This window comes from Plasmodium knowlesi, assembly GCF_000006355.2.
Source record: "Plasmodium knowlesi strain H genome assembly, chromosome: 11".
Taxonomy (NCBI): domain Eukaryota; phylum Apicomplexa; class Aconoidasida; order Haemosporida; family Plasmodiidae; genus Plasmodium; species Plasmodium knowlesi.
In genome coordinates this window covers 1,767,346-1,791,342 of record NC_011912.2, presented here as the reverse complement: position 1 = coordinate 1,791,342, position 23,997 = coordinate 1,767,346, and the positions used below count along the sequence as shown (strand labels likewise).

At 37.9% G+C, this 23,997-nt stretch overlaps 2 protein-coding genes across 2 annotated transcripts; one reads left to right on the top strand and one right to left on the bottom strand.

The window, feature by feature from the left end:
- Positions 1-924: 924 nt before the first annotated feature.
- On the top strand, positions 925-14,849 carry PKNH_1138800 (SICAvar, type I (fragment); the record flags this gene model as incomplete). The annotated part of the gene is made up of 8 exons (XM_039114154.1): positions 925-1,551; positions 1,846-2,469; positions 2,584-3,234; positions 4,737-5,432; positions 5,668-6,318; positions 12,222-12,899; positions 13,039-13,779; positions 14,514-14,849. Coding segments are annotated over 8 exons (5,004 nt in total), but the record flags the coding sequence as incomplete, so codon positions are not given.
- An 897-nt stretch (positions 14,850-15,746) lies between these two features.
- Positions 15,747-22,819, bottom strand: PKNH_1138700 (protein kinase, putative; the record flags this gene model as incomplete). Its single annotated transcript, XM_039114153.1, has 5 exons — positions 15,747-16,037; positions 16,465-16,599; positions 16,746-22,380; positions 22,508-22,631; positions 22,747-22,819. 5 exons carry the CDS (start codon positions 22,817-22,819, stop codon positions 15,747-15,749), a joined length of 6,258 nt encoding a protein of 2,085 aa, XP_038969772.1.
- Positions 22,820-23,997: the final 1,178 nt, after the last annotated feature.

Below are 23,997 nucleotides of genomic sequence, written 5' to 3'. Positions count from 1 at the left end.
AAGGAAAGGGAACAACATACATACACAATGAACACATTTTCATCCATCTTTCCATCTTTTTACAGCTGAAATGTGCATCCAAAACAACAAAGACAACGTAGACAATAAGAACAGCTTGGCCAGCACGGGCAAATTGTGCAGTCGTCTACAATGTATACAGAATTATTTGAATACAACAAGAACGACAGAAGCAGGAAAGGCAGCTGAAGTAAGTGGGAGGATGGAATGCACATATACATATACATATATGCATATATACATATATGGACATATGTACATACGTATATACATATTTATACATGTATGTGCACATACGCATATATACATATATACATATATATGTATACATATATGTGCGTACGTATATACATATACATGTATGCATATATACATATATATACATCTCTATATACCATATACACGCATATATATATATGTATGTACATACACATACGTACACTCAGATGTACATGTATATACATATATAGACGTATATACATACATATACATATGTACACGTATATGCATGTATGCATATATACATATACCTATGTGTATATATACATATGTACACATACATGTATAAATATGTATATATATACATAAATGTATATGTATATATGTATACATACATATATATATACGCATATATATATGTACATACATATATACATATATAGACGTATATACGTATACACATATTTCCATATATACATATGTATATATACATATACATACATATATAGACGTATATACATATATATATATTCATATACATATGTATGTACATATACGTACATGTATACATATACTTATGTATGTATGTATATACATATATGTATATACATATACATGTATATGCATATGCATATATATATATATATATATATATATATATATATATATATATATATTTACCTGTAGGATGCACTGCGGAAGGATGTCGAGGAGCAAGTCACCAAACTTGTCACAAAGGTATCTGACAATGGGGTCACCGACAACGAGACAGACAGCTTGTGTGAATCCGTTAAGTGCCCCAATGATGGTGAAACGGATTGCGTAAGCAAAACAACATGTAAAATTATGGCTAAAGCATTAAAGGAGATACATACAAAAGGCGAAACGGGCCAAGAGGATTATCGAATATTTAAATCTACCATGCGTTGTGTAATATTGAATGCTTTGGCACAGAAATTAAGGAAACATGCTCAGGGGGAAGGTTATGCTTGCGCTGTAGAGGAAGGAATAGAAGAGGCCCTCAAGAAGGGGGAGGATAAACGTGAAGCATGGTGTAATGACAATGGTAAGAAGGATGACGGTTCCTGTCAGCCATGTGGAAAGCAACATCAGATGTGTACGGCTTATAGTATTAATGGGAAGACCTCCCTGATGGGGAAAGTGTTGGATGAGTTAAAAAACAACAACGACAAAATACAAAATACCTTATCCGAAATAAGTAATAAGGTCACTTTATGTGATCGTATGAATTGCATAATCAAACAATGGATGGATAACCAAAAAGTAGCAGGAGAGACGTCTACGACAACGACGGTAAGGGGGAGGAGGACATGAATGTACATCTATATGCATACATACATATATATATGCATACATATATATATATATATATACATACATACATACATATACACTTATACGTATACTTACATATGTACATATATATATGTATGCACATGCACATACATAAGTATATACATATACACTTATACGTATACTTACATATGTACATATATATGTACACATATATACGTATATATGTATATATATATATATGTATATACGTATACATATATGTATATATATACATATTACCACTTTATACAGGAAAACTTCTGGAAAGAGAAAGATGGCGATGTAGACAAATTATGGAAAGAATTGTCAGATGCAATGAAACAGAATGGGGGTACCCGTACTAGCGGAAATGGAGATTGTGATAAAATGCAGGATGCAACTCATTCTGAAAAGACGGCATGCAATTATTTGCATGCCGGTTTTGAAAAACTGAAGAGCATTTCCTCGTCCATAACAACTAATGGAGGTGCTTACGGAACCCTGTATAAAGACCCATCGTTTGTCCAAACGATGGGTTGTTTCTTACTTCGCACCTATGCAAAACATATGCAAAAGGAGTCCATTTGTGATATTGAAAATGGAATAAAAAAAGCTTTTGGTTCATGGATACCACATACTAGTGGACAATGCACGGCCAGTAGTGGTCCGTGCATTCAATGCAACTGGGATGATAAGAACTATGACAAATGCCAAATTAACACAAATGGAGGCACAACGACAACGGAAGTAAAGGGGAAATTGGAAAAAATTGTCAATAAGGAAAGCGACCCCAACATTAAGACAATGCTAACTAACATAAATAAAAGGACTTCTTTATGTGAGCATATGAAATGTATAGCATCCCACTTAAATTCCTCTACCGGAAAACAGAAAGCGGTAAGTAGAGTACATCTGCGTTAAGAGAGGAATAAAAAAGGTGTATACACATATACATATACATATATACATATACATATATATATATATATATATATTACTCCACTTATACAGGGCAACTTTTGGGAGAAGGAAGGCGGCGAAGTCGCCACATTATGGAACCAATTGTCCGAAGCAATGATACAGAGGGGGGGCAATGACAACGGAGGTCAATGTAGTCAAATGGGCGATAGTGGTGGCACCTCCGGTGCCACCACTAGACCAGCAACTGACCCTGAAAGGAAAGCATGCCAATATCTTACATTAGGTTTCAACAAACTAAAACAAAATCCAACTTCCGACGGCACAGAGTATCCAATCCTATCCAAGGACCCATCGTTTGCACAAACAGTGGGTTGTTTCTTACTTCACGCTTATGCAAAACATATGAAAGACAAAGCGAATTGTTTAGTGGAATCAGGAATAAAAAAAGCTTTTAAGTCATGGAATCCAACTGCTAATGTTACTTGCACGAACGGTAGTTCGTGCATTCAATGTACATGGGATGATAACGACTATGACCAATGCAAAATTACCACAAATGGCAACGCCAAAGCGGAAGTAACGGACAAATTAAAAACAGTAAAGTCTAAAATGGAGAACGAAGCAACTACCACCCTAACGGAAATAAATAAAATGCAAAACTTATGCGATTATATTAGATGCGCCGCACCCAGATGGTTCCAAAACCAAATGAACGGAAATACTGCTCCTACGAAGAATTGGGTAAGTATTACTACAACCAACACAACCTACCACCACCACAACACTGAGGGGGTAGAAGAAATAAAAGGAAAAAAAAAAAAAAATTCAGATTTCGGTTTCAGGAGTAAGATTTCGGGTTCTGGATTAAGATTTCGCGGTGTTAGAATAAGGTTTTAGGGGTGCTGGAATAAGGTTGTGGGGGTGTTAGAATAATTTTGTATGGGTGTTAGAATAATGTTGTATGGGTGTTAGAATAATGTTGTATGGGTGTTAGAATAATGTTGTATGGGTGTTAGAGTATTGTTGTATGGGTGTTAGAATAAGCTTATAGGGGTGTTGGAATAAGGTTGTAGAGGTGCTGGAATAAGGTTGTAGAGGTGCTGGAATAAGGTTGTAGAGGTGCTGGAATAAGGTTGTAGAGGTGCTGGAATAAGGTTGTAGAGGTGCTGGAATAAGGTTGTAGAGGTGCTGGAATAAGGTTGTAGAGGTGCTGGAATAAGGTTGTAGAGGTGCTGGAATAAGGTTGTAGAGGTGCTGGAATAAGGTTGTAGAGGTGCTGGAATAAGGTTGTAGAGGTGCTGGAATAAGGTTGTAGAGGTGCTGGAATAAGGTTGTAGAGGTGCTGGAATAAGGTTGTAGAGGTGCTGGAATAAGGTTGTAGAGGTGCTGGAATAAGGTTGTAGGGGTGTCAGAATAAGATTGTAGGGATGTTGGAATGAAGATTGTAGGGGTGATGGAATAGAGGTTGCAGGGGGGTTGGAATGAAGGTTGTGGGGGTGCTGGAATAAAGTTTCAGGGTATTGGAATAAGGTTTCAAGGTATTGGAATAAGGTTTCAAGGTATTGGAATAAGGTTTCAAGGTATTGGAATAAGGTTTCAGGGTATAAGATTAAGGGTTTTAGGGTTCAGGAGTGAGGTTTGAGGGTATAGGAATAAGGTTCAGGGGTTAGCTTTAGCTACTTTAGGGGGAAAGAAAAGACTCCTCGCCGACAATGGCCGGATACGACACCAACTGGATACTACACCAATCGGATACTACACCAACCGGATACTATATCAACCGGATACTACAACAACCGGATACTACAATAACCGGATACTACAACAACCGGATACTACAACAGCCGCATACTACACCAACCGGATACTACAACAACCGGATACTACAACAGCCGCATACTACACCAACCGGATACTATACACTAACTGGATACTACACCAACCAGATACTACACCAACCGGATACTACACCAACCGGATACTATATCAACCGGATACTACAACAACCGGATACTACACCAACCGGATACTACACCAACCGGATACTACACCAACCGGATACTACACCAACCGGATACTACACCAACCGGATACTACACCAACCGGATACTACACCAACCGGATACTACACCAACCGGATACTACACCAACCGGATACTACACCAACCGGATACTACACCAACCGGATACTACGTAACCTACTACCTACATATATAACCTTTTTTTTTTTTTTCTTTTTACAGTGTGACTTCTGGAATGGCGCTGTTAAGACAACCCTGGAAGAGTTGTTCCAGAAGATCAAGTCCGAAGGACAGAACAAATCAAAGAGCAGAGCTAATGGTGTATGCACCACCTTCGGTGATGGTAATGAACTGAGTGTCGAAAGAAAAGCATGTAATCATATCACAGCAGGATTACAACACATTAAGGAAATTAGTGGTAATGACCAACTGGTCCATCAAGCAGTTGATTGTATTGCTCTTAACATGTACGCTGATAAAATTATCGATTTGACGAAGAAAAGTTGTCCCATTGATGAGAAAACCATACAAAGAATGTTTGAAGATTGGAATAAAGAAAATAATAATAATTCTTCGTCTTCGCCTCCATGTAATGGTGGTGGTGGTAATAATAATGTTTGTTTTAAATGCACAAGACAACCAGATTTTAATAGTTGCAAACTAAGTGTTGACAGCTCTTTGGTGGATAAAACAACAAATGGAAATTGCACTTCTAGCGAAGAACATAAAAAAGTCCAAAATCAAATGAAAAAACTCCTCGAAGACAAATCCCAATCCAACTCCATTAACAACACCATGCAAAAAACATTCTCCGAAATCACTAAAATGGACCACAATTTCTGTACTCAAGTCCAATGCGCAGCAAAGAAATGGAAATCAACAAAAAATAGTAGTGGACACAGCAGCGGAGTGTCTTGGGTAAGCCAACCAAAATCAATAACATCGACAACAGATGTACATATATATATATATATATATATATATATATGTATATGTATATATATGTATATGTATATATATGTATATGTAACATATGTATATATGTATATATATTAATATGTATATGTCTATGTGAATATGTATATATATGTATGTGTATGTATATATGTATATACATATATATTTTTCTCTCCCCCTTTCTCTTATTGTTCAGAATGACATAAACAATGCCGCTGAAAATGAATTAAGGGAACTTCTAAAACATATGTCGCAGCCAGATAAGCAGAAAGAAGTTGAACAATACTGCAATGACAAAGACGCTAATTGGGATACTTTAGGCCATAAACAAAGCAAAACAAATAAAGCAGCTTGTTTGCTTTTTGCTGCAGGATTGCAGCATATATATAAAAATAAGACGAAGGACCCTGTTAATGGCCCATCGTTCGGACAAACGATGGGTTGTTTATTTCTTAAAGAATATGCAAAACAATTAAAAAAAATGGCAGAAGATAAGAAAAAAGGACATAGTTGGGTACATCCCTATTGTGAAATAGATAAGGGCATAAAACATGCTTTTGATAAAATTAATGCCACTATGAAACAATCATCTTCATGCGACAAGAATGTTCCCAATTCTTGTTTTGAATGCAAACAAAACGACGACTATAAAGATTGCCTAATTGGCTCTGACAGTGTAAAGTCTGAAGTGGAATCAATCTTCCAAGACCAACCGAACAAAAACCATATGCAACAAACATTAGAGAATACAGTCTGTCCCATCCTTCTTACGGATCTCCTTACCCCTTTTGTTCCTTTGGCTCCTGTCTCCATTGGCCTTTCTGCTATGGCTTATTACCTTTGGAAGGTAAGATAAAAAAAAAAAAAAAAAAAAAATTTTAATGGTTAAAAGGAAAAAAAAAAATTTTAAAGGACACATTTAATAGTTAAAAGGAAAAAAAAAAAATTTAAAGGACACATTTAATAGTTAAAAGGAAAAATTTTTTTTTTAATGATTAAAAGGAAAAAAAATTTTTTTTTTAATGATTAAAAGGAAAAAAAATTTTTTTTTTAATGGTTAAAAGGAAAAAAAATTTTTTTAATGGTTAAAAGGAAAAAAAAAAAAATTTTTTTAACGGTTAAAAGGAAAAGAAAATTTTTTAATGGTTAAAAGGAAAAAAAATTTTTAATGGTTAAAAAAATAAAATAAAATAAAATAAATGTGTAAAAAGAATATTTCACAATTTTCTTAGCAAAAATATCCTCTCATTTTTTTTTTTTTTTTTTTTTTTTTTTTGTTAGTATTTTGGTCCTCTTGGTAAAGGAGGACCACGTTTCAGAAGATCTCCTGCTGAAATTCCTGGTCCATCAGTACAGGACCAAGTTCTCGATCATGTGGAAGAAGCTGGTCCACATGAATATCGATTAGTGAAAGAACGAAAACCTCGTTCTGCTCCAACGAGAACGAAACGTTCTGGTCCCGTGAATCGTCGCACGATTATTGAAATTCATTTTGAAGTGTTGGATGAATGTCAAAAAGGGGACACACAATTGAACCAGAAGGATTTTCTGGAACTTTTGGTTCAAGAATTCATGGGATCGGAATTTATGAAAGAAGAACAGGTTCCTAAGGAAGAGGTTCTTATGGAAGGGGTTCCAATGGAACTTGTTCCTATTGAAGACGTTCCAAGTTTAGGTTCCGGGTTAATGGTTTAGGGTTCACATTTTAGGGTTTTCAGTTTAGGGTTCACAGTTTAGGGTTTAAGGTTTAGGGTTCACAGTTTTAGGTTTAGAGTTCACAGTTTTAGGTTTAGAGTTCACAGTTTTAGGTTTAGAATTCACAGTTTAGGGTTCACAGTTTAGGGTTCACAGTTTAGTGTTGACGGTTTAGGGTTGACGGTTTAGGGTTGACGGTTTAGGGTTGACGGTTTAGGGTTGACGGTTTAGTTTTTATGGTTTTAGCGTTTAGGGTTTCAGGGTTTAGGGTTTAGGGTTTAGGGTTCAGGGTTTAGGGTTCAGGGTTTAGGGTTTAGGGTTTAGGTTTTAGGGTTCAGGTTTTAAGGTTTAGGGTTCAAGGTTTAGGTTTCAGGTTTTAGGGTTCAGGTTTTAAGGTTTAGGGTTCATGGTTTAGGGTTTAGGGTTTAGGGTTCAGAGTTTAGGGTTCAGGGTTTAGGGTTCAGGGTTTAGGGTTCAGGGTTTAGGGTTTAGGGTTTAGGGTTCAGGGTTTAGGGATTATATGGTTCAGGTTTTAGGGATTTTATGGTTTAGGGTTTAGGGATTATATGGTTCAGGTTTTAGGGATTTTATGGTTCAGGGTTTAGGGTTCAGGGTTTAGGTTTCAGGGTTTAGGGTTCAGGGTTTAGGGTTTAGGGTTCTTGGTTTAGGGTTTAGGGTTTAGGGTTTAGGGTTTAGTGTTTAGGGTTCAGGGTTCACAGTTTAGGGTTTATTGTTTAAGATGAAGGATATTGGTTTCATACCCCTTTTTGTCCTTTTTTTTTTTCCTTTTTATTTTTTATTTGTTCTTGAAAGAAAAAAAAGAAAAAAATATATATTCTTTCTTCCAAATTTTATTCTTATTTTGTTTGCAAATTTTTTTTTCTTTTTTTTTTTTGTTGGTGAAAGGACACCTTTTGTTTATAGAAAAAAAAAAAAAAAAAATTCTTCTTTTTTTTTTTAAGAACACACATTATTTTTTTTTTTTCCGCTTGCGAAAAATATATTTTTTCTTTCTTTTTTCTTTTTCCCCTTGCGAAAAATATTTTTTCTTGTCCCTTTTTTTTTTTTTTTTTTTTTTTTTTTTGCGGAAAGCAGGAGGGTAAGCGCGAGCCCATATTGTGATGCGTCCTGGCCACGCACACCAGAAAAGAAAAAAGAAAAAAAAAAAAGAAAAGGACGGTGGATGATGAAATATATTACAGTTGTAAAAGGTCACAAATATAAAGGAAAAGCACACACTTATACCGCACAAGGAAAAATTGTGTGTACATACGTGTTGGCACAAACAACCTTATAAAAGTATACATACCTTTTACACCAGACATTTATACAGAATAACCGGAATATGCGGAATGGCAGGGTTCAGTGCTTTCCGGGTTAAGGGTAAAAGTTGGTTCCGGGTTAAGCTGAAGGTTATTTCTGGGTTAAAGGTAAAGTTGGTTACGGGTTAAGCTGAAGGTTATTTCTGGGTTAAAGGTAATGTTGGTTACCGGTTAAGCGGAAGGTTATTTCTGGGTTAAGGGTAAAGTTGGTTACGGGTTAAGCGGAAGGTAGGTTACGGGTTAAAAATAAGGTAGATTCCGGGTTAAGGGTAAAAATAGGTTCCGGGTTAAAAATACGGTAGTTCCGGGGTATGGGGAAACCGTTTTCATGGTTATGTATTCCCCGATTTCAGTGTAAAGTGGTTTCCGGGTGAAGGATAAGGTAGATTCCGGGTTAAGAATAAGGTAGGGTCCGGGTTAAGGAAAAGGTAGGGTCCGGGTTAAAGTTGAAGTTAGTTCCGGGTTAGGGATAAGGTAGGTTCCGGGTTAAAAGTATGGTTGGTTCCGGGTTAAGGATGACGTATGTTCCGGGTTAAGCTTAAGGTAGGTTCCGGGTTAAAAGTATGGTTGGTTCCGGGTTAAGGGTAAAAGTGGGTTCGAGGTTAAGGGTAAAAGTGGGTTCCGGGTTAAGGGTAAAAGTGGGTTCCGGGTTAAGGATAAAAGTGGGTTCCGGGTTAAGGATAAGGTGGGTTCCGGGTTTCAGGGTTTAGGGTTCAGGGTTCAGGGTTAAAGGTAAAAGTGGGTTCCGGGTTAAAGGTAAAAGTGGGTTCCGGGTTAAAGGTAAAAGTGGGTTCCGGGTTAAAGGTAAAAGTGGGTTCCGGGTTAAGGGTAAAAGTTCGTTCCCGGTTAAGGGTAAAAGTTGGTTCCCGGTTAAGGGTAAAAGTGGGTTCCGGGTTAAAGGTAAAGTAGGTTCCGGGTTAAGCGGAAGGTAGGTTACGGGTTAAAAATAAGGTAGATTCCGGGTTAAGGATAAAAGTTGGTTCCGGGTTAAGGATAAAAGTGGGTTCCGGGTTAAGGGTAAAAGTTGGTTCCCGGTTAAGGGTAAAGGTGGGTTCCGGGTTAAGCATTAAAGTGGGTTCCGGGTTAAGGAACAAAGTGGGTTTCGGGTTAAGGATAAAAGTGGGTTCCGGGTTAAGGGTAAAAGTTGGTTCCGGGTTAAGGGTAAGGCGGGTTCCGGGTTAAGGGTAAGGTGGGTTTCGGGGTTAAAAGTAAAGTTGGTTCCGGGTTAAGGATAAAAATGGGTTCCGGGTTAAGGCTAATGTAGGTTCCGGGTTAAAAATATGGTTGGTTCCGGGTTAAGGATAAAGGTGGGTTCCGGGTTAAAGGTAAAAGTGGGTTCCGGGTTAAAGGTAAAAGTGGGTTCCGGGTTAAAGGTAAAAGTGGGTTTCGGGTTAAAGGTAAAAGTGGGTTCCGGGTTAAAGGTAAAAGTGGGTTCCGGGTTAAGGGATAAAATGGGTTCCGGGTTAAGGGTAAAAGTGGGTTCCGGGTTAAAGGTAAAGTAGGTTCCGGGTTAAGCGGAAGGTAGGTTACGGGTTAAAAATAAGGTAGATTCCGGGTTAAGGGTAAGGTAAGTTCCGGGTTAAGGATAAAAGTGGGTTCCGGGTTAAGGGTAAAGTACGTTCCGCGTTAAGGGTAAAAGTGGGTTCCGGGTTAAGGATAAGATAGGTTCTGGGCTAAAGATAAAATAGGTTCCGGGTTAAGGTTAAGGTGGGTTCCGGTTTAAGCATTAAAGTGGGTTCCCGATTAAGGGTAAAGTGGGTTCCGGGTTAAGGGTAAAGTGTGTTCCGGGTTCAGGATAAAAGTGGGTTCCGGGTTAAGGGTAAGGTGGGTTCCGGGTTAAGGATAAAAATGGGTTCCAGGTTAAGGATAAAAATGGGTTCCGGGTTAAGGGTAAGGTGGGTTCCGGGTTAAGGGTAAGGTGGGTTCCGGGTTAAGGGTAAGGTGGGTTCCGGGTTAAGGGTAAGGTGGGTTCCGGGTTAAGGGTAAGGTGGGTTCCGGGTTACAAATAATGTAGGTTTCCGGGTTAAGGATAAAAGTGGGTTCCCGGTTGAAAGTAATGTTGGTTCCGGGTTTAGGGTTTCAGGGTTAAGGGCAAGGTGCGTTCCGGGTTAAGGGTAAAGTAGGTTCCGGGTTAAGGTTTAAGGTGAGTTCCGGGTTTAGGGTTCAGGGTTTAGGAATAAGTATTTGCGGTATAGCATTAAGGGTTCAGGGTATAGGAATAAGCATTCAGAGGTATAGGAATAAGCATTTAAAGGTATAGGAATAAGCATTCAGAGGTATAGGAATAAGCATTCAGAGGTATAGGAATAAGCATTCAGAGATATAGGAATAAGGATTTAGTATATAGGAATAAGCATTCAGAGGTATAAGGATAAGCATTCAGAGGTATAGTAATAAGCATTCAGAGGTATAGGAATAAGCATTCATGTTATATGAATAAGAATTCAGGGAATAGGGATATGTATTCAAGGAGATAAGAATAAAGGTTTCAGAGTAAAGGAATATGATTTTAGGGTTATAGGAAGAAGGTTTCAGGGTATAGGAATAAGGATTAAGGGTATAGGAATAAGGATCAAGGGTATAGGAATAAGCATCAAGGGTATAGAAATAAGGAACAAGGGTATAGGAATAAAGTTGTAGGGGTGTTAGAATAACGTTTGCTGTTTATTTGTTTCAATGAGGAGGAGGAGAAGGATGGAGTGGCATTATAATTATCGAATAATGTTAATTGTTCGAAAAGGGGGATTATGTGGAGTATGGAATATATATTGAATGCATTATTATTATGTGAAAAAATGCATATATATATGCATTCACCTCATAATTATTTTATATAATTCCTTTGATATGAGATATATATTTAGAAATAACTTATTGTTTTTTAATCCACATTTTGTTCACTGAAACATATGAATAAATGATATTTTTGTTTTAGGGGAGATGAGGGATCCTTCCTTATATGGAGTGCACTACATACATTTTTTGTAGTTCAGTGTTTATTTCTGTTAATGAATTATAATAACTCCTATAGAAAGAAAAAAACAGAAATGTTTTTTTTTTTTTTTTTGTTCTACTTCGGAATATAATGGTTCGACTATATTTGGAATAATGTACATTCACAAGTAGGAACATAGTCTTCGAAAGAAAAGAATAGAAAAAGGAAAAGGTATAAAAAGAGGAAAAGAAAAGGAATAAGAAGAAATGAAAAAAGAAAAGAAAAAAAAGAAAAAGGAATAGAAAAGAAAAGGAATAAAAAAGAAAAGGAATAAAAAGGAAAAGGAATAAAAAGAAAAGGAATAGAAGGAAAAGAGGAAGGAAATGGGAAGGAACTTATTTTCTATATACAAATGAATAAATAAATGTATGCATTTATTATATATGGAAGTTATAGAAAATATATAATAGTCAAAGGAAGAGGAGGAAGGGGGGGGGGAAAAAGTTCCCCATTTCTATTGATAGGTTTATGGTTGTTGGATAAGAAAAAATTATTCTATAAATCACATTATGTTTATATTATCATGGGGATAGGAATACATATACATAAACATAGACATACATATACGTGTATATATGTATATATATACATGTATATATATATATATGTATATATATATATGTATATATACATGTACGTATACATATATGTATATATATATATATAAGTATATATGTATATATATATGTATATATGTATATATGTATATATGTATGTATTTGTTGAAGGAAAATTTAGAAGATTAAATTTCAAAGTATTAACTTTTGGGAAAATATGAGTGGAAGTAGTACAAATAAGGAACTTAAATGTTTTAGGGAGGCGGGGGGTTGGGATTCATACAAGAGCCAAGTGGAAAAACAACTGTCGGAAATCGAAGATAAAGGAAATTTAGTAGACGATATTTTACATATCTGGTGTTGCATATCTGGCGCATATGATTGGAACACCGATGCCCATGCACCCTGCGACCTCCTATATTATACTGTGGGAAGCATAATATATAATAAATTAACGGAGAAAGATTCATTTGATACTATTATGAAGGAAGTTCACGAAATATTGGGAGGTACATTAAGTAAGGGGAAATGCAGCACATGGGAAAAGGGAAGTGGGACAAAGCTCTTCGGATTAATGGAAAAATTGTCCTATTACAAATTAGACCCCAAGCATGTATGGAAAGATATCGAAGGAGATTCTGAGAAAGTCAATTGTGGGGGATGTGCTAATTATTTAGAAGAACTTGCCGAAGCATTTAGGGAGGTAGAAGAATATTGTTCGGACACGTTAAATGAGGGAAAATGTAAAGAAATTCCTCTGGGAAAAGGTCATCAGGGCAGTCCTGACTACTTATTAGGGTTAATATATGACATAATTCCAAAGCCGAGAACTACGGAAATTACCGAAGATGGGAAGCAGGTAAGGGGGAGGGTTATTCTTCCTTATTCTCACTTTATATACATATGCATAAATGTATATATATGTATATGTATATATGTAGTCGTATATGTACATTCCATTTTTTTCTATATATATATTCCACGGTTCCCATTTATAGGGGAAGTGTTCGATTAAATTACCGTCAGAACTAGAACATGGGGAATTCGGTCATTTGAGAAATCAGTGTAAAGTTGATAAGGGATATTCTCCCGGATTAATGAAGGAAATGTTAAGGAGAATACTAGATCCATATAGGTCCCCTTGGAACTGCGCGAATCAAATTATAAGGGGTGCATGTTATGCTCATGGAACGGAGGAAAGCATTTCCCCCAGTGGTGAACGTTGCACATCCCTATATTATTATATAGGAAGTGTATTATCTGGGGCACCGGGGGAAGTTCAAAATTTCGACGCACTTATGAAGGCGGCCTATGGCGAAATTGTTATATTTTTTGGTACTAATGAGGCCTGCACTAATATATACGGAAACGACAACATTGACAAAACCACCTTCGTAAATATGAAAAAAGTGTATGATTACACTAGGGACTATGAAACTATACAAAATTATGTGAACAGTGTCCAGGGCGGTGAATCCCCCTGTATTGATAACTATTACATGTACCTGGACAAAGTCCTTTCAGCCTACGAATATATGAGCAACGAATGTAAAAATGGAAATACTAAACAATGGTGTCAGAAATTTGAGGAAATGTCTGCTGAACGTAGTCTTACGGAGTTATTACAATTAAAATGTTCCTTAAAGCATACATCAGATTGTATTAACATCCCTGCCACTGTATCTGGTACATTATTCGGAATAGGATTACCAGCATTAGGCGCTTTCCTTTCTTACAAGGTAAAACTACAACTACATAATTACATAATTATAACTACATAATTATAATTACATAATTACAACTACATAATTACATAATTATAACTACATAATTACATAATTATAACTACATAATTACATAATTACAACTACATAATTACAACTACATAATTACATAATTACATAATTACATAATTACATAATTACAACTACATAATTACAACTACATAATTACATAATTACATAATTACATAATTACATAATTACAACTACATAATTACAACTACATAATTACATAATTACAACTACATAACTATAATTGTAATTGTAAATGCTAATTACAAAGTACAAAGTGTAATTGTTATTGTAATAACAATAATTGTTCATTATAATTGTTCACTATAATTATAGTGAAATAATATAAATAATAATAGTATTTTATTATTTATTTCCTTCCTATGTACTTTCAAAAAAAAAAAATAAAATAAAATAAAATAAATAAAATAAAACAAAAAATAAAATAAAAAAAAAATTAAATTAAAAAAAAAAAAAAAAATTAAAAATTTATGGAATAGACTGTATTTATTATATACACATCTATATATACACATATACATATATATATGTATACGTATGTATATCTATATATGTACATGTATGTATACATATGTATATATATATACATATATATGTATATGTATATATGATGCATATTTTTATATTCCCTTCTTTTTTTTATTCATAATTTTCTTCAGTATGATCTTTTACCATCTGGAATACGTAAATTCTTCTTAAGAGGCGGAAGTGGAACCAGAATGAGAAGATCAGCATTTGAACCGAATTCTGGCACGGAAATGGAAAATTTCACTGAATATTACACAGAGAACAACTCAACAACAATAGATCCAACAGAATATTCCACAGTAGCAGGTTCATCATCTAATTTAACAACTTCAACAGAGGACAGTTCTATTTTATATAATGAAGATGGACCATCGCGATCACCATCACCACCACCATCGAGAAAAAAAAGGGGAGGAGGAAATAATAGAAGGGGCCAAAATATTAGTTATCATAGTATGGAACGTTGAATGTAACATTAAATAGGGTGTCCCAAAAAAACTCTTCCTGAAGGGAAGTAATACACAAATAACTACGCACAATTTATAAAATATAAAGAACAAAAGGACGATTCCTTTCTTCTTATTTTATTATTATTTTTTTTTATTATTTTTCTGTACTAAATTGTTTATGTTCATGTGTAACCAATATAAGTGAAAGAAAAAGAAAAAAAAGGAAAGTTTCTTTCTTGCACATTTATTTCTTATTTTTTTTGCAAAAAATTTTTCTTTTTTTTTTTTTTTTGGTGAAAGAAGACCCTTTTGTTTATAGAAAAAAAAAAAAAAAAAAAAACATTCTTCTTTTTTTTTTTAAGAACACACAATCTTTTTTTTTTTTTTTTTTTTAATTTTTTTCCTTTTTTTCCTAATTCCAAATATGGATGTTTGAAAAAAGTGATCCAAGTTTTGCGCGAATCTGCAGCGGTTCAAGCGAAGATTCTCGCGGAGATTAATCCTCCTTTTGACCTTTTTCATGCCATACACAATCTTCTTTAGGTGAAATTTCACATGTGAAGAGGTCCAAAATTGCAATGTCCTCACATGGAAGAAAGAAGAAAATTGCCTTATCCCTTTTCATTCTATTTTTTTTTATTCGATTTTAAGTATAATATTAGACGAAAAAAAAAAAAAAAATTGTCCCCCCCCCCCCCCCCCCCTAAAAAAAAAAGAACTGTACCCTAATAATAAATTTTTCACACAGAAAAAAAATTAGCCAAAAAAAAAAAAAAAAAAAAAAAGTTACATTAGCTAGTTGTGGAAAAAAAGAAAAAGAAAAAAAGGACAAAGAGAAAATGTTATGAGAAAAGAACATATTTTTAAGGACTTCCTCCAAAGGGGAGGAAAACCTATTTATCATCTTATCATGAATCACCGCTTCGTATAAAACTGTTTTATGTAGTTAATGAGGGAGGATTCATTTTCGAAGTTCTTTTTTATATTTAGGCGAATAATGTGGGTGCTATACATGATATTTACTTTTTCTTCTACAATTATGTTAGAAGTGATGGTCTCGGGTGATCGTTCGTAATCTTCAATGTTTAGGAATGTGTTGGAGTTTACCTTTTGTATTATTTGCACGTGGATATTTATATCACTGTACTTGAGGAGGCCCTGTTCGAATTTGGACGTCTCGACTAGGGGAGAAATTTTGCACTCGCACTGGAGGGGGGGATGGGGTTGTGGGGAAGTAAGTAGGTGAAGGGGGGGGTTGTTTCGAAGCAATTGATTCAACACGGCCGGTTCAGCGCTGTCGGTTCAACGCTGTCAGTTCAACGCTGTCTATTCAACACGGCCGGTTCAACACCGTCGGTTCAACACGGCCGGTTCAACGCTGTATATTCAACGCTGTCAGTTCAACCCTGTCGGTTCAACGCTGTCGGTTCAACGCTGTCGGTTCAAACCTGTCAGTTCAACCCTGTCAGTTCAACACGGCCGGTTCAACGCTGTCTATTCAACCCTGTCGGTTCAACGCTGTCAGTTCAACACTGTCGGTTCAACGCTGTCAGTTCAACGCTGTCGGTTCGGCACATTAAGGCATGAGTACAACATAGGTGGCGACAACTAGTCAGTGAAGAGATCTCCTTACCTTTATGCCATTCTGGATCAAGTTGTTGTAAAGGGAGAAGGCGTACACCAGCAGCTTGTACGCCTTGGTCGTGATGACTACGCTGGGGGAGTGGAAGTCAATGTGCATGCTGATACAGTTGTTCTTTTGGACTTTCTGCAAGAGGTGGACGGGTAGAGAAGGGGGCAAGCACGTTAGGGGTTGTGTGCGCGTACCAGGGCGGGACAAGTGAAATCGCAGATGCAAACAAATATAAAAGGCATACATGCTTATGGCACTACTTTGCGAGGAGAGTGGTGCACCTGGAGTATCAACGCGGAGATGGTGTCCACGAAAATTTCGTAGACAAAATTATAGGTGACTTCGCTGGGAGGGCGCTCGGTGGAATGAGAAAAGGCATCCGTGGAAACTCCCCCGATGGACAGCAGGCAAGTTCGATCAACATCAGGGTAAATAGCAAAGGCGAAGGAAAACAAGAACACTTGTTCATACTCGCCCAGGAAAAAGTCCCATAGGAATGTATACTTGGATCTGTTAAAGTGTTCAAACAATCTTTCCAAATAAATGACAGTAGAAACTAAATAGCTAATGGCATTCTTGTTCTGATGGTCCAACATAAAATACATTTTTTTAACCTTGTGCATCTTCTGTTTTAGGTTGTCCGATTTGTCCACTACTATCGAATATAATTTTTTCAAAATTCTATCGTCGTAGGTTAAGTTCAGAAAGTACAGTAGCTTCTTAAAATTCTTGTACTTGATGTTTGCCTGTCGTAATTGGGTTAAAATGAATTGAGCTCTTTCGTCATCATCTATGAATAGGACGTCTCGGATGATCTGCATTAGCATGTGTGTATAGGACCATTTGATGGTGAAGTTTCCCAAATAGTGTTCGAATCGGTGCAATATGCTTAGTACGTTGTGTAGGGTTATGAGCTGATACACGCAGAAGGAGAGGTTAACATGGGTCTCCTGCACAGGTGCGGGATCTCCGTCCTCGCTCTCACTGCTGTGGTTGGAGCGGTGGGGGTAAGGGGCACTATCACCGGTATTGTGCACATGGTTGACATTGCTATCTTTCCTGGCGCTGCTAACAGGGCTGGCCCTGAAGTGAAGATCCCCCTGGCTGTCTACGCGTACCACGCTGCTGTACAAAACGCTGTTCTCCCGACGCACCATCTCCTCCTGCCGACTTCTTTGCAAAAAGTGATTCTGCGAAAAGAAGAACGAACTGCTGAAGCTCTTTCCCTGGGTCCCCTGGGGGAATGCATTCATGTATGACTCGGTCAGGTAAAATGGGACGTACAGCAGCTTGTTGTTTTTATCAATAAAAACAATTCTTTTGTTGGACCGGTTTAATACTGGGAAATTTTTCTCTTCCTCTGTTTCTTTCTTTGTCTCCCACGGTGGATTGTTGCTTGGCGGGCGTTTATCCCATTCCTGTGCGTCGGCATGTGAGCTGATTGGAATATCCCCCTGCTCGCTGCTCTGCTGGACGTTATTCTGGGTGCCATGCTGGCCGTCGTGCTGACCACGCCCTGATGGCCCGTAGTTCGAGTAGTACACCTTCTTTTCCCCCATGGCACTTCTTCTCTTCTGCACTTCCATCCTTTTAATAAAATTCGTGGGAATTTTCTTCTGCGCGAACTTGTTCTCCGCGGTTGCCTGTTCCATCAGTGGAGGATCTCCTCTCCTTCCGGGGTGCAAAAGAAAGGCGAGCGGATGACTGTTCGTTGTGTTTTTTTTAGACAACACAGTGCTGATATGGTCAAACACGTAGCTACTGATGACGTCATACTCATAGGTACGGACGTTGGTGTAGGCTATCGCATTTCTATTTGTCCCCATGAGTCTCTCTTCATTTCCTTCTTTCGTCTTGTTGAGCAAAACTGTTAACACGTTTTTACACTCCACAGAGGAGTTTATTTTCAGTTTTTGCAAAAAGTATTTAAATAAGTCTCTCTGGATGACCATGGGTATGAGGGGGCAATTCAGGAGGTGCTCCGCCGATATTTTGCGCGTCTTATCCTCATCGTCCTTCCCAGACAAGTCCGTTTTGCCCTTTTCCTTTTTTTCCGCCTCCATTTTTCCTTTGAGGGATTCATTGGGGGAATTAACCAATAAGTCCGCTGCATCCAAATTGGCAGAAGGTGCGGAGCTGCCAGGAAGGGGAGCACGTGCAGCGCAGGTGGCACTTTTTAAATGTGCGTACACTTCTTCTTTTTCTTTTGCATCAGCCTTTTCCTTTGCTTCTGCCTTTTCTACCTCCACTTCCTCACCTGCTAGGCGCGATTTATCCCTGAAGTAGAGCACTTCCCTCTTGTAGCCATCTACGGCGAGGAAATTTTTTTTTTTGTTTTTTTTTTTCCCCTGACTAGCCAACGGCGCGTGATTGTTGTTGTAATTGCTGTTGTTCTTGTTTATGCCGCTTCTGTTGCTGGTGGCGAGGTGCGGGTTCCATCTCCAGTCGTCCGTCTTTGCGCTGAGGTTTGAAATGTCCGGGTACTGCAGTCTCCCAAGTGGTTCCTTCTCGAGGCAATCACTAATCGTATTAATTAAAATAAACTTCAAAACCTTAACAGCTCCATCATCGCCAGCATTCTTCGCGAAATCTTCTGGGAAGGTTCTCTCTACGATCATGTTCCTCAAGTTCATCATTTTTTCCCTTGTTGACTTAAAGGGGACATGCAACAATTCGTAGAGGACTATTCCCAGGGAAAACAAATCCAACTCCTCATAGCTGTACTTGCGTTTAGCTAGATAATTGTATAGATGTTGATTATATGAGTGTGTATAGAATTCATCGTGCTCCTTATGTTTCTGCGGTGCTTCACTCCTCGTGGAATAATTCTTTTGGTCTTCAAGAAGCTTCTTTCTTATGTGATTTTTCATGTGGGAGAAGAATGAAAAGTTTTTTTCTTCTCCTCCTTCTTCCGGAGTGTGGGTTGTTCCTCCCTGTTTTGAGGAGACTCCTTTGTTCGCCTTGGTGCTTTCCTTGGCTGTCTCTGCGTGGAATGTCTCTTCTCCCTGTTCGTAGCCTCTTCTGCTTCTTTCCGAGGCACCTCTCCCCTGTGGACTATCACCTCGATGGTTATCCCTCTGCTCGCCGCGGTAAAAGTTTCTCAAAAAATTAGCCATGTAAGAGCAGTTACGCTCATAGGAAGAACTATAAAAATATATATAGCCAATCAGATTACACGCAGTGTAGTTAACAATCTTGACGTGAATCCCGTACTCGTCCACATGCACAAACATATTCCCAGTGGTTAAATTTTTCAAGTAAATGTCCTTCTTGTGCAGGTAACTTAGGCACTCCAGAATTTGTCTAAAAACAGTCCATATGAGGTACTTATTATTTTGAAAAAAATTCTTCTTAATTTCTTTCTCCAAAATTTCTCCCTTGCAGTATTCACACTGGACGTATAGGACATAATTTTTTTTTTCTTTTTTGCTAGTTAACCTTTGTATGAACTTGATTTTTTGATTTATCCTTCGTTCTGTGCGCGAGAGTTTAGGGTTGTCCCCATGGGTGTCTTTATTCCCTTTCTCTTTCTCATTGCTCGTGCCGTCGAATATGCTCTTTCTTTTATTTGTGCTTTCACTTAATGTTGAAGTGTAGCCACCAAGTGGGGTGGAAGAGTTGTTTTTTTTGTTTTTTTTTTTTTTCGTCTTTTCGTGGGGGTCCGTGTACTTGTTGCATTTTTTCCCTCCAGGGCTTCTAACCGATCGATGGTCATTGCTGTTGTCGTGATGTGGGCTGCTCCCATCCGGAAATGTGCAACTTCGACTGAAGCTGTTTGCACTTTGGGGAGACGAGTCTGCATCACGTACAGCGCTGCTGCTCCCTTCCATGATTTCTCTTTTTTTTTTTTTTTTTTTTTCCTTATCCCCAGTCACTTGTTCACTTTCGCAGTTGCCCCTGCTTCTCACCTTTTGGAAGAGGTCTTCTATTTGCTTGGCTTGGTCGTACGTACACAGGTGAGTATCTTTAGCTTCCGATACTCCACTTGCATGGCTATTCCCCACCTCACAGTTCCGAAATACCCTCCCCAGGATGAGTATCTTCACCATCTCGAACACCCTACACAAGGCCCTGTTCTCACTGAGGTCCTCGTTTAGCTCGACGTATTCCTTCTGCGACCAGGAGACGTGGTACCTCGCTAAGTACTTATGTTGAATTTTTGTCAACCTCAAAATTTCCCGGATAATTTTCTTCAAATTCATTTTCTGGACCATACGAAAATGTTTTACTACCTTTTTCAAGCGCGCAAAGTTCAGCTCGTTCAACACGTGTAGCAGCGTCTTCTCGTTCTCTGTGCTCATTAGGCAATGCTTTCTGGCATACAGTTCGTATTCACTGCAGAAGTAATCAAGGCACGAGAGGTCGCACAACCTTTCGATATTCCTTTGTGTGCGGAATTCGTTTATGTCTTTTAAAAATTGCATGAACAGTTTCTCATTTTTCTCGTTTTTTTTTTTTTTTTTTTTCTTTTCCACGTTGTCAGCAAGGGTGGAACCGTTGGCTATATTGGTCGCTGTTTGCCCCTGTTCACCACTCTTCTCACCGAGGTTGCAAAACAAGTTGAAGCCCCTGTTGCAGTGCAGCAGATGGTTTAAAAAAAACGCCAAGAAATCAAAAACACTTAGAACGGCATACGTGTGAATTATGTACATGTTCGTGTCTATGTTGTGTCTTACGAGCAACCTATTTCTGTAGTAACTTATTTTTGTCTTCTTCAAAATTTGGAAATGCTTTAACCTTCCGTTTCCATGTGGGATTAATCTTTGTTCATTCGATTCCAATGTTTCTTTTTTTAACCCATTCAGTTTATCATCTTCCGATATTTTCCGGACTTGTGTTATTTTTTCCTTTTTTTTTTTTGTAAAAATATTTAAATGTTCCTCTTCTCCTCCGAAGATGCAGCTGTTGATGGATGAGAATCCCGAAATGCTATTGGATTCATGTATGTTTCGGAATAATATTCCTCCCTGGGTGGGGGCCATGTGGTAGTATCTCTCGCCTGGGTGGCCAATGCGTCGTTCACAGGGAGGGTGACAAGGTTTGCGCTGCGGGGCTACGTTGTGCCCGATAGGGAAATTGCTACTGGACTGATTGCTCCCGCTACGATTGACATTCCTGTTACCCTTCATGCCGTCATGGGTGCGCACATTGGAAGCGCTACCCCTACCACTATCTCCACCGTTCCCATGGGTACCACAGCTGCTGTTTCCAGCGTTGGGCCAACCATCCAAACGAAAGCTACTATTTATGAGCTCTGTCTCTCTCCTTTGTTCATCTTCCAACCATGTCGCTCCACCCCTGTGCGTTCTAAAGTATTCAGAAGAATATGACCACAACCCAGGCGCCCCAGCGGGCAGGGTTTTCCCCGAGATATTGCTACCAATTGTGATTCCCCCAGTAGCAGTCCCTGCGGTCATACTCTCCACAGCGGCATTCCGATCGGAACACGCCGATGCCTGTTGATGCAGATTGTGTTTTCCCCTACTCAGATGATCATCCATCCTGTGTTTCATTTCTTCCCACAGGTTCTCAAAGTTGTGACTCATGATTTTATTGAAATATTCGTTTGAGTAGATACAAATATCGAACAGAGTAATCCGTCCATAATTTTTAGCACAGATTTTCTTTACATTCAAGGAAAGGTGAGTTGTCTGTTCCTTGCTCAGGGCCCTACTCATATGTAGGTAGATGTTAGGGTACGAGTATGGGTACTTTTTCTCAAACGTGAATGAAATTCTGTACTTAGGAAGGTCATTATCGTAGTTGAAGAAAATGCAAAATTTTACGGAACTCTCTTCATCAATTTCGTCGTTCATTTCTATTGGGACTATTATTGCCGTGGTCAAAGCTTTGTTCTTCTCATTATATTCCTCTTTGCTCATCAGGTCGCTTGGCAAGTGCGCCTTCTTGATGTGTCTACGATAGGAACGAGCGATCATGTATAGCACCAATCATGTGGTACGCCAAAAATTGCCACCCTTTCGGGGATGCCCTGCGTGTCTGTCCCTGTGTGTTTTGCGGGAAAGAGGGGGGAGGGACTTACCCTGGGCGGTCCACATAGATCGGGAAGTAAATATGGTTCAGCGCAAGTATCTCTTGGACCTGCTCCGCGTACAGCTCTTTGTAGTCCTCTTCCGGGTTCTTTGCCTTTTCGGTTTTTCTGCCTTCTGAGGGGGGTGCGCAAGCGACATGTTAAGTGGAGAAGGGAGTCATGCTGGACAGAGTCTGCCATAACGTGACACACCCTCCCCCGTACCCAGTGCCCTCCTCTCGGGTACTTACTACTTATAGGCTCCTTCTTCTTTTTTTTCCTTTTCCTGGGCTGCTCCTTTTCCGCAGAGATGGAATCCGCCATGGTTAAGGATCATCAAGGTCTTGCCGGGTCTCCAGTCTCCCCCCAAAAAAGGGAAAAAAGAGATAAAAAAAAAAAAAAATTAACAGGAGCTGCTAAATCGCTAAAGTGCTAAGTTGCTGAAGTGTAAAATGCTTCGTTTCCCCTGGATCCACGGGCAGACCTGTAAAAAGAAGGAAATAAATATATACTTCGTCATGACAATTTCGCTTGCAACAAAATAGGGAAAGGTAAAAGTGCAGGAAAAAGCAATCTTGCTTAGCATTTTTTTTTTTTTTTCTTCGGATGCCCGAAGGTGTACTCCCTATGCATCCTTCGCTAATACGTTCCGCCTCTTGCATGTTCTTCACGTGTACGAGGGTGTATTCCTTGGCTGTAATAAGAGAACAACACGATCGCGCGAGATTGTGTTCCTACCCTTCCGGGAGTAACATTTTGTGTGACTCATCTGTTTTCTTTTTTTTTCTTTTTTTTTTAGGAGGGGGCACATAAGTATTACAAGTCGTTTAGCAAAAGTTCGACGCCTATATTTGATGAAGAAATAAATTGAAGTCCTAGGAATATGTGCGTCTATGCCTATGCGTGTAGGAGTGTACCCCTCTGACCATTTTAGCAGAACATGAAAACCCACGTGTCAGTGCGCATAACTATTTGTTTAGTTTAATTGTTTGTTACTGTATTTGTTCTTTTATTTATTTATTTATTTTTTTTTGCGTAGCATTTTCTGCTCTATCCTTCCTTTTTTCCTTCCTTTTCTTTTTTCTTCCTTTTCCTTTTTTATTTTATTTTTTTTTCTTCCATTTGTGTATGTGTGAATAACGCTGCATGAAAGGAAAAGAACAATCCAAAACGAGGCGACGCGGAAGGAGAAAGAAGAAAAAAAAAAAAAAAAAAAAAAGGAAAAGTCCTTACCCTTTTCAAAGATATATTTACATATTTACAAAAAAATTGGCGGGAAAAAATTATAAAAATTATGAAGACAAAATTTTTGTAGCAAAAAAAAAAAAATTCATTGAACATTTTTTTAATCTTCAAAAAAGAAGCTTGCAAACAAAATAAAAAATAAATGTGGAAGAAAAAATCTTCTTTTTCTTCTTTTTTTTTTTTTTTTTTAAAGAAAAAATAAAAAGGACAAAAAAAATAAATAATAAAAGAAGTTTAAAAAAATTAAGAAATAACAT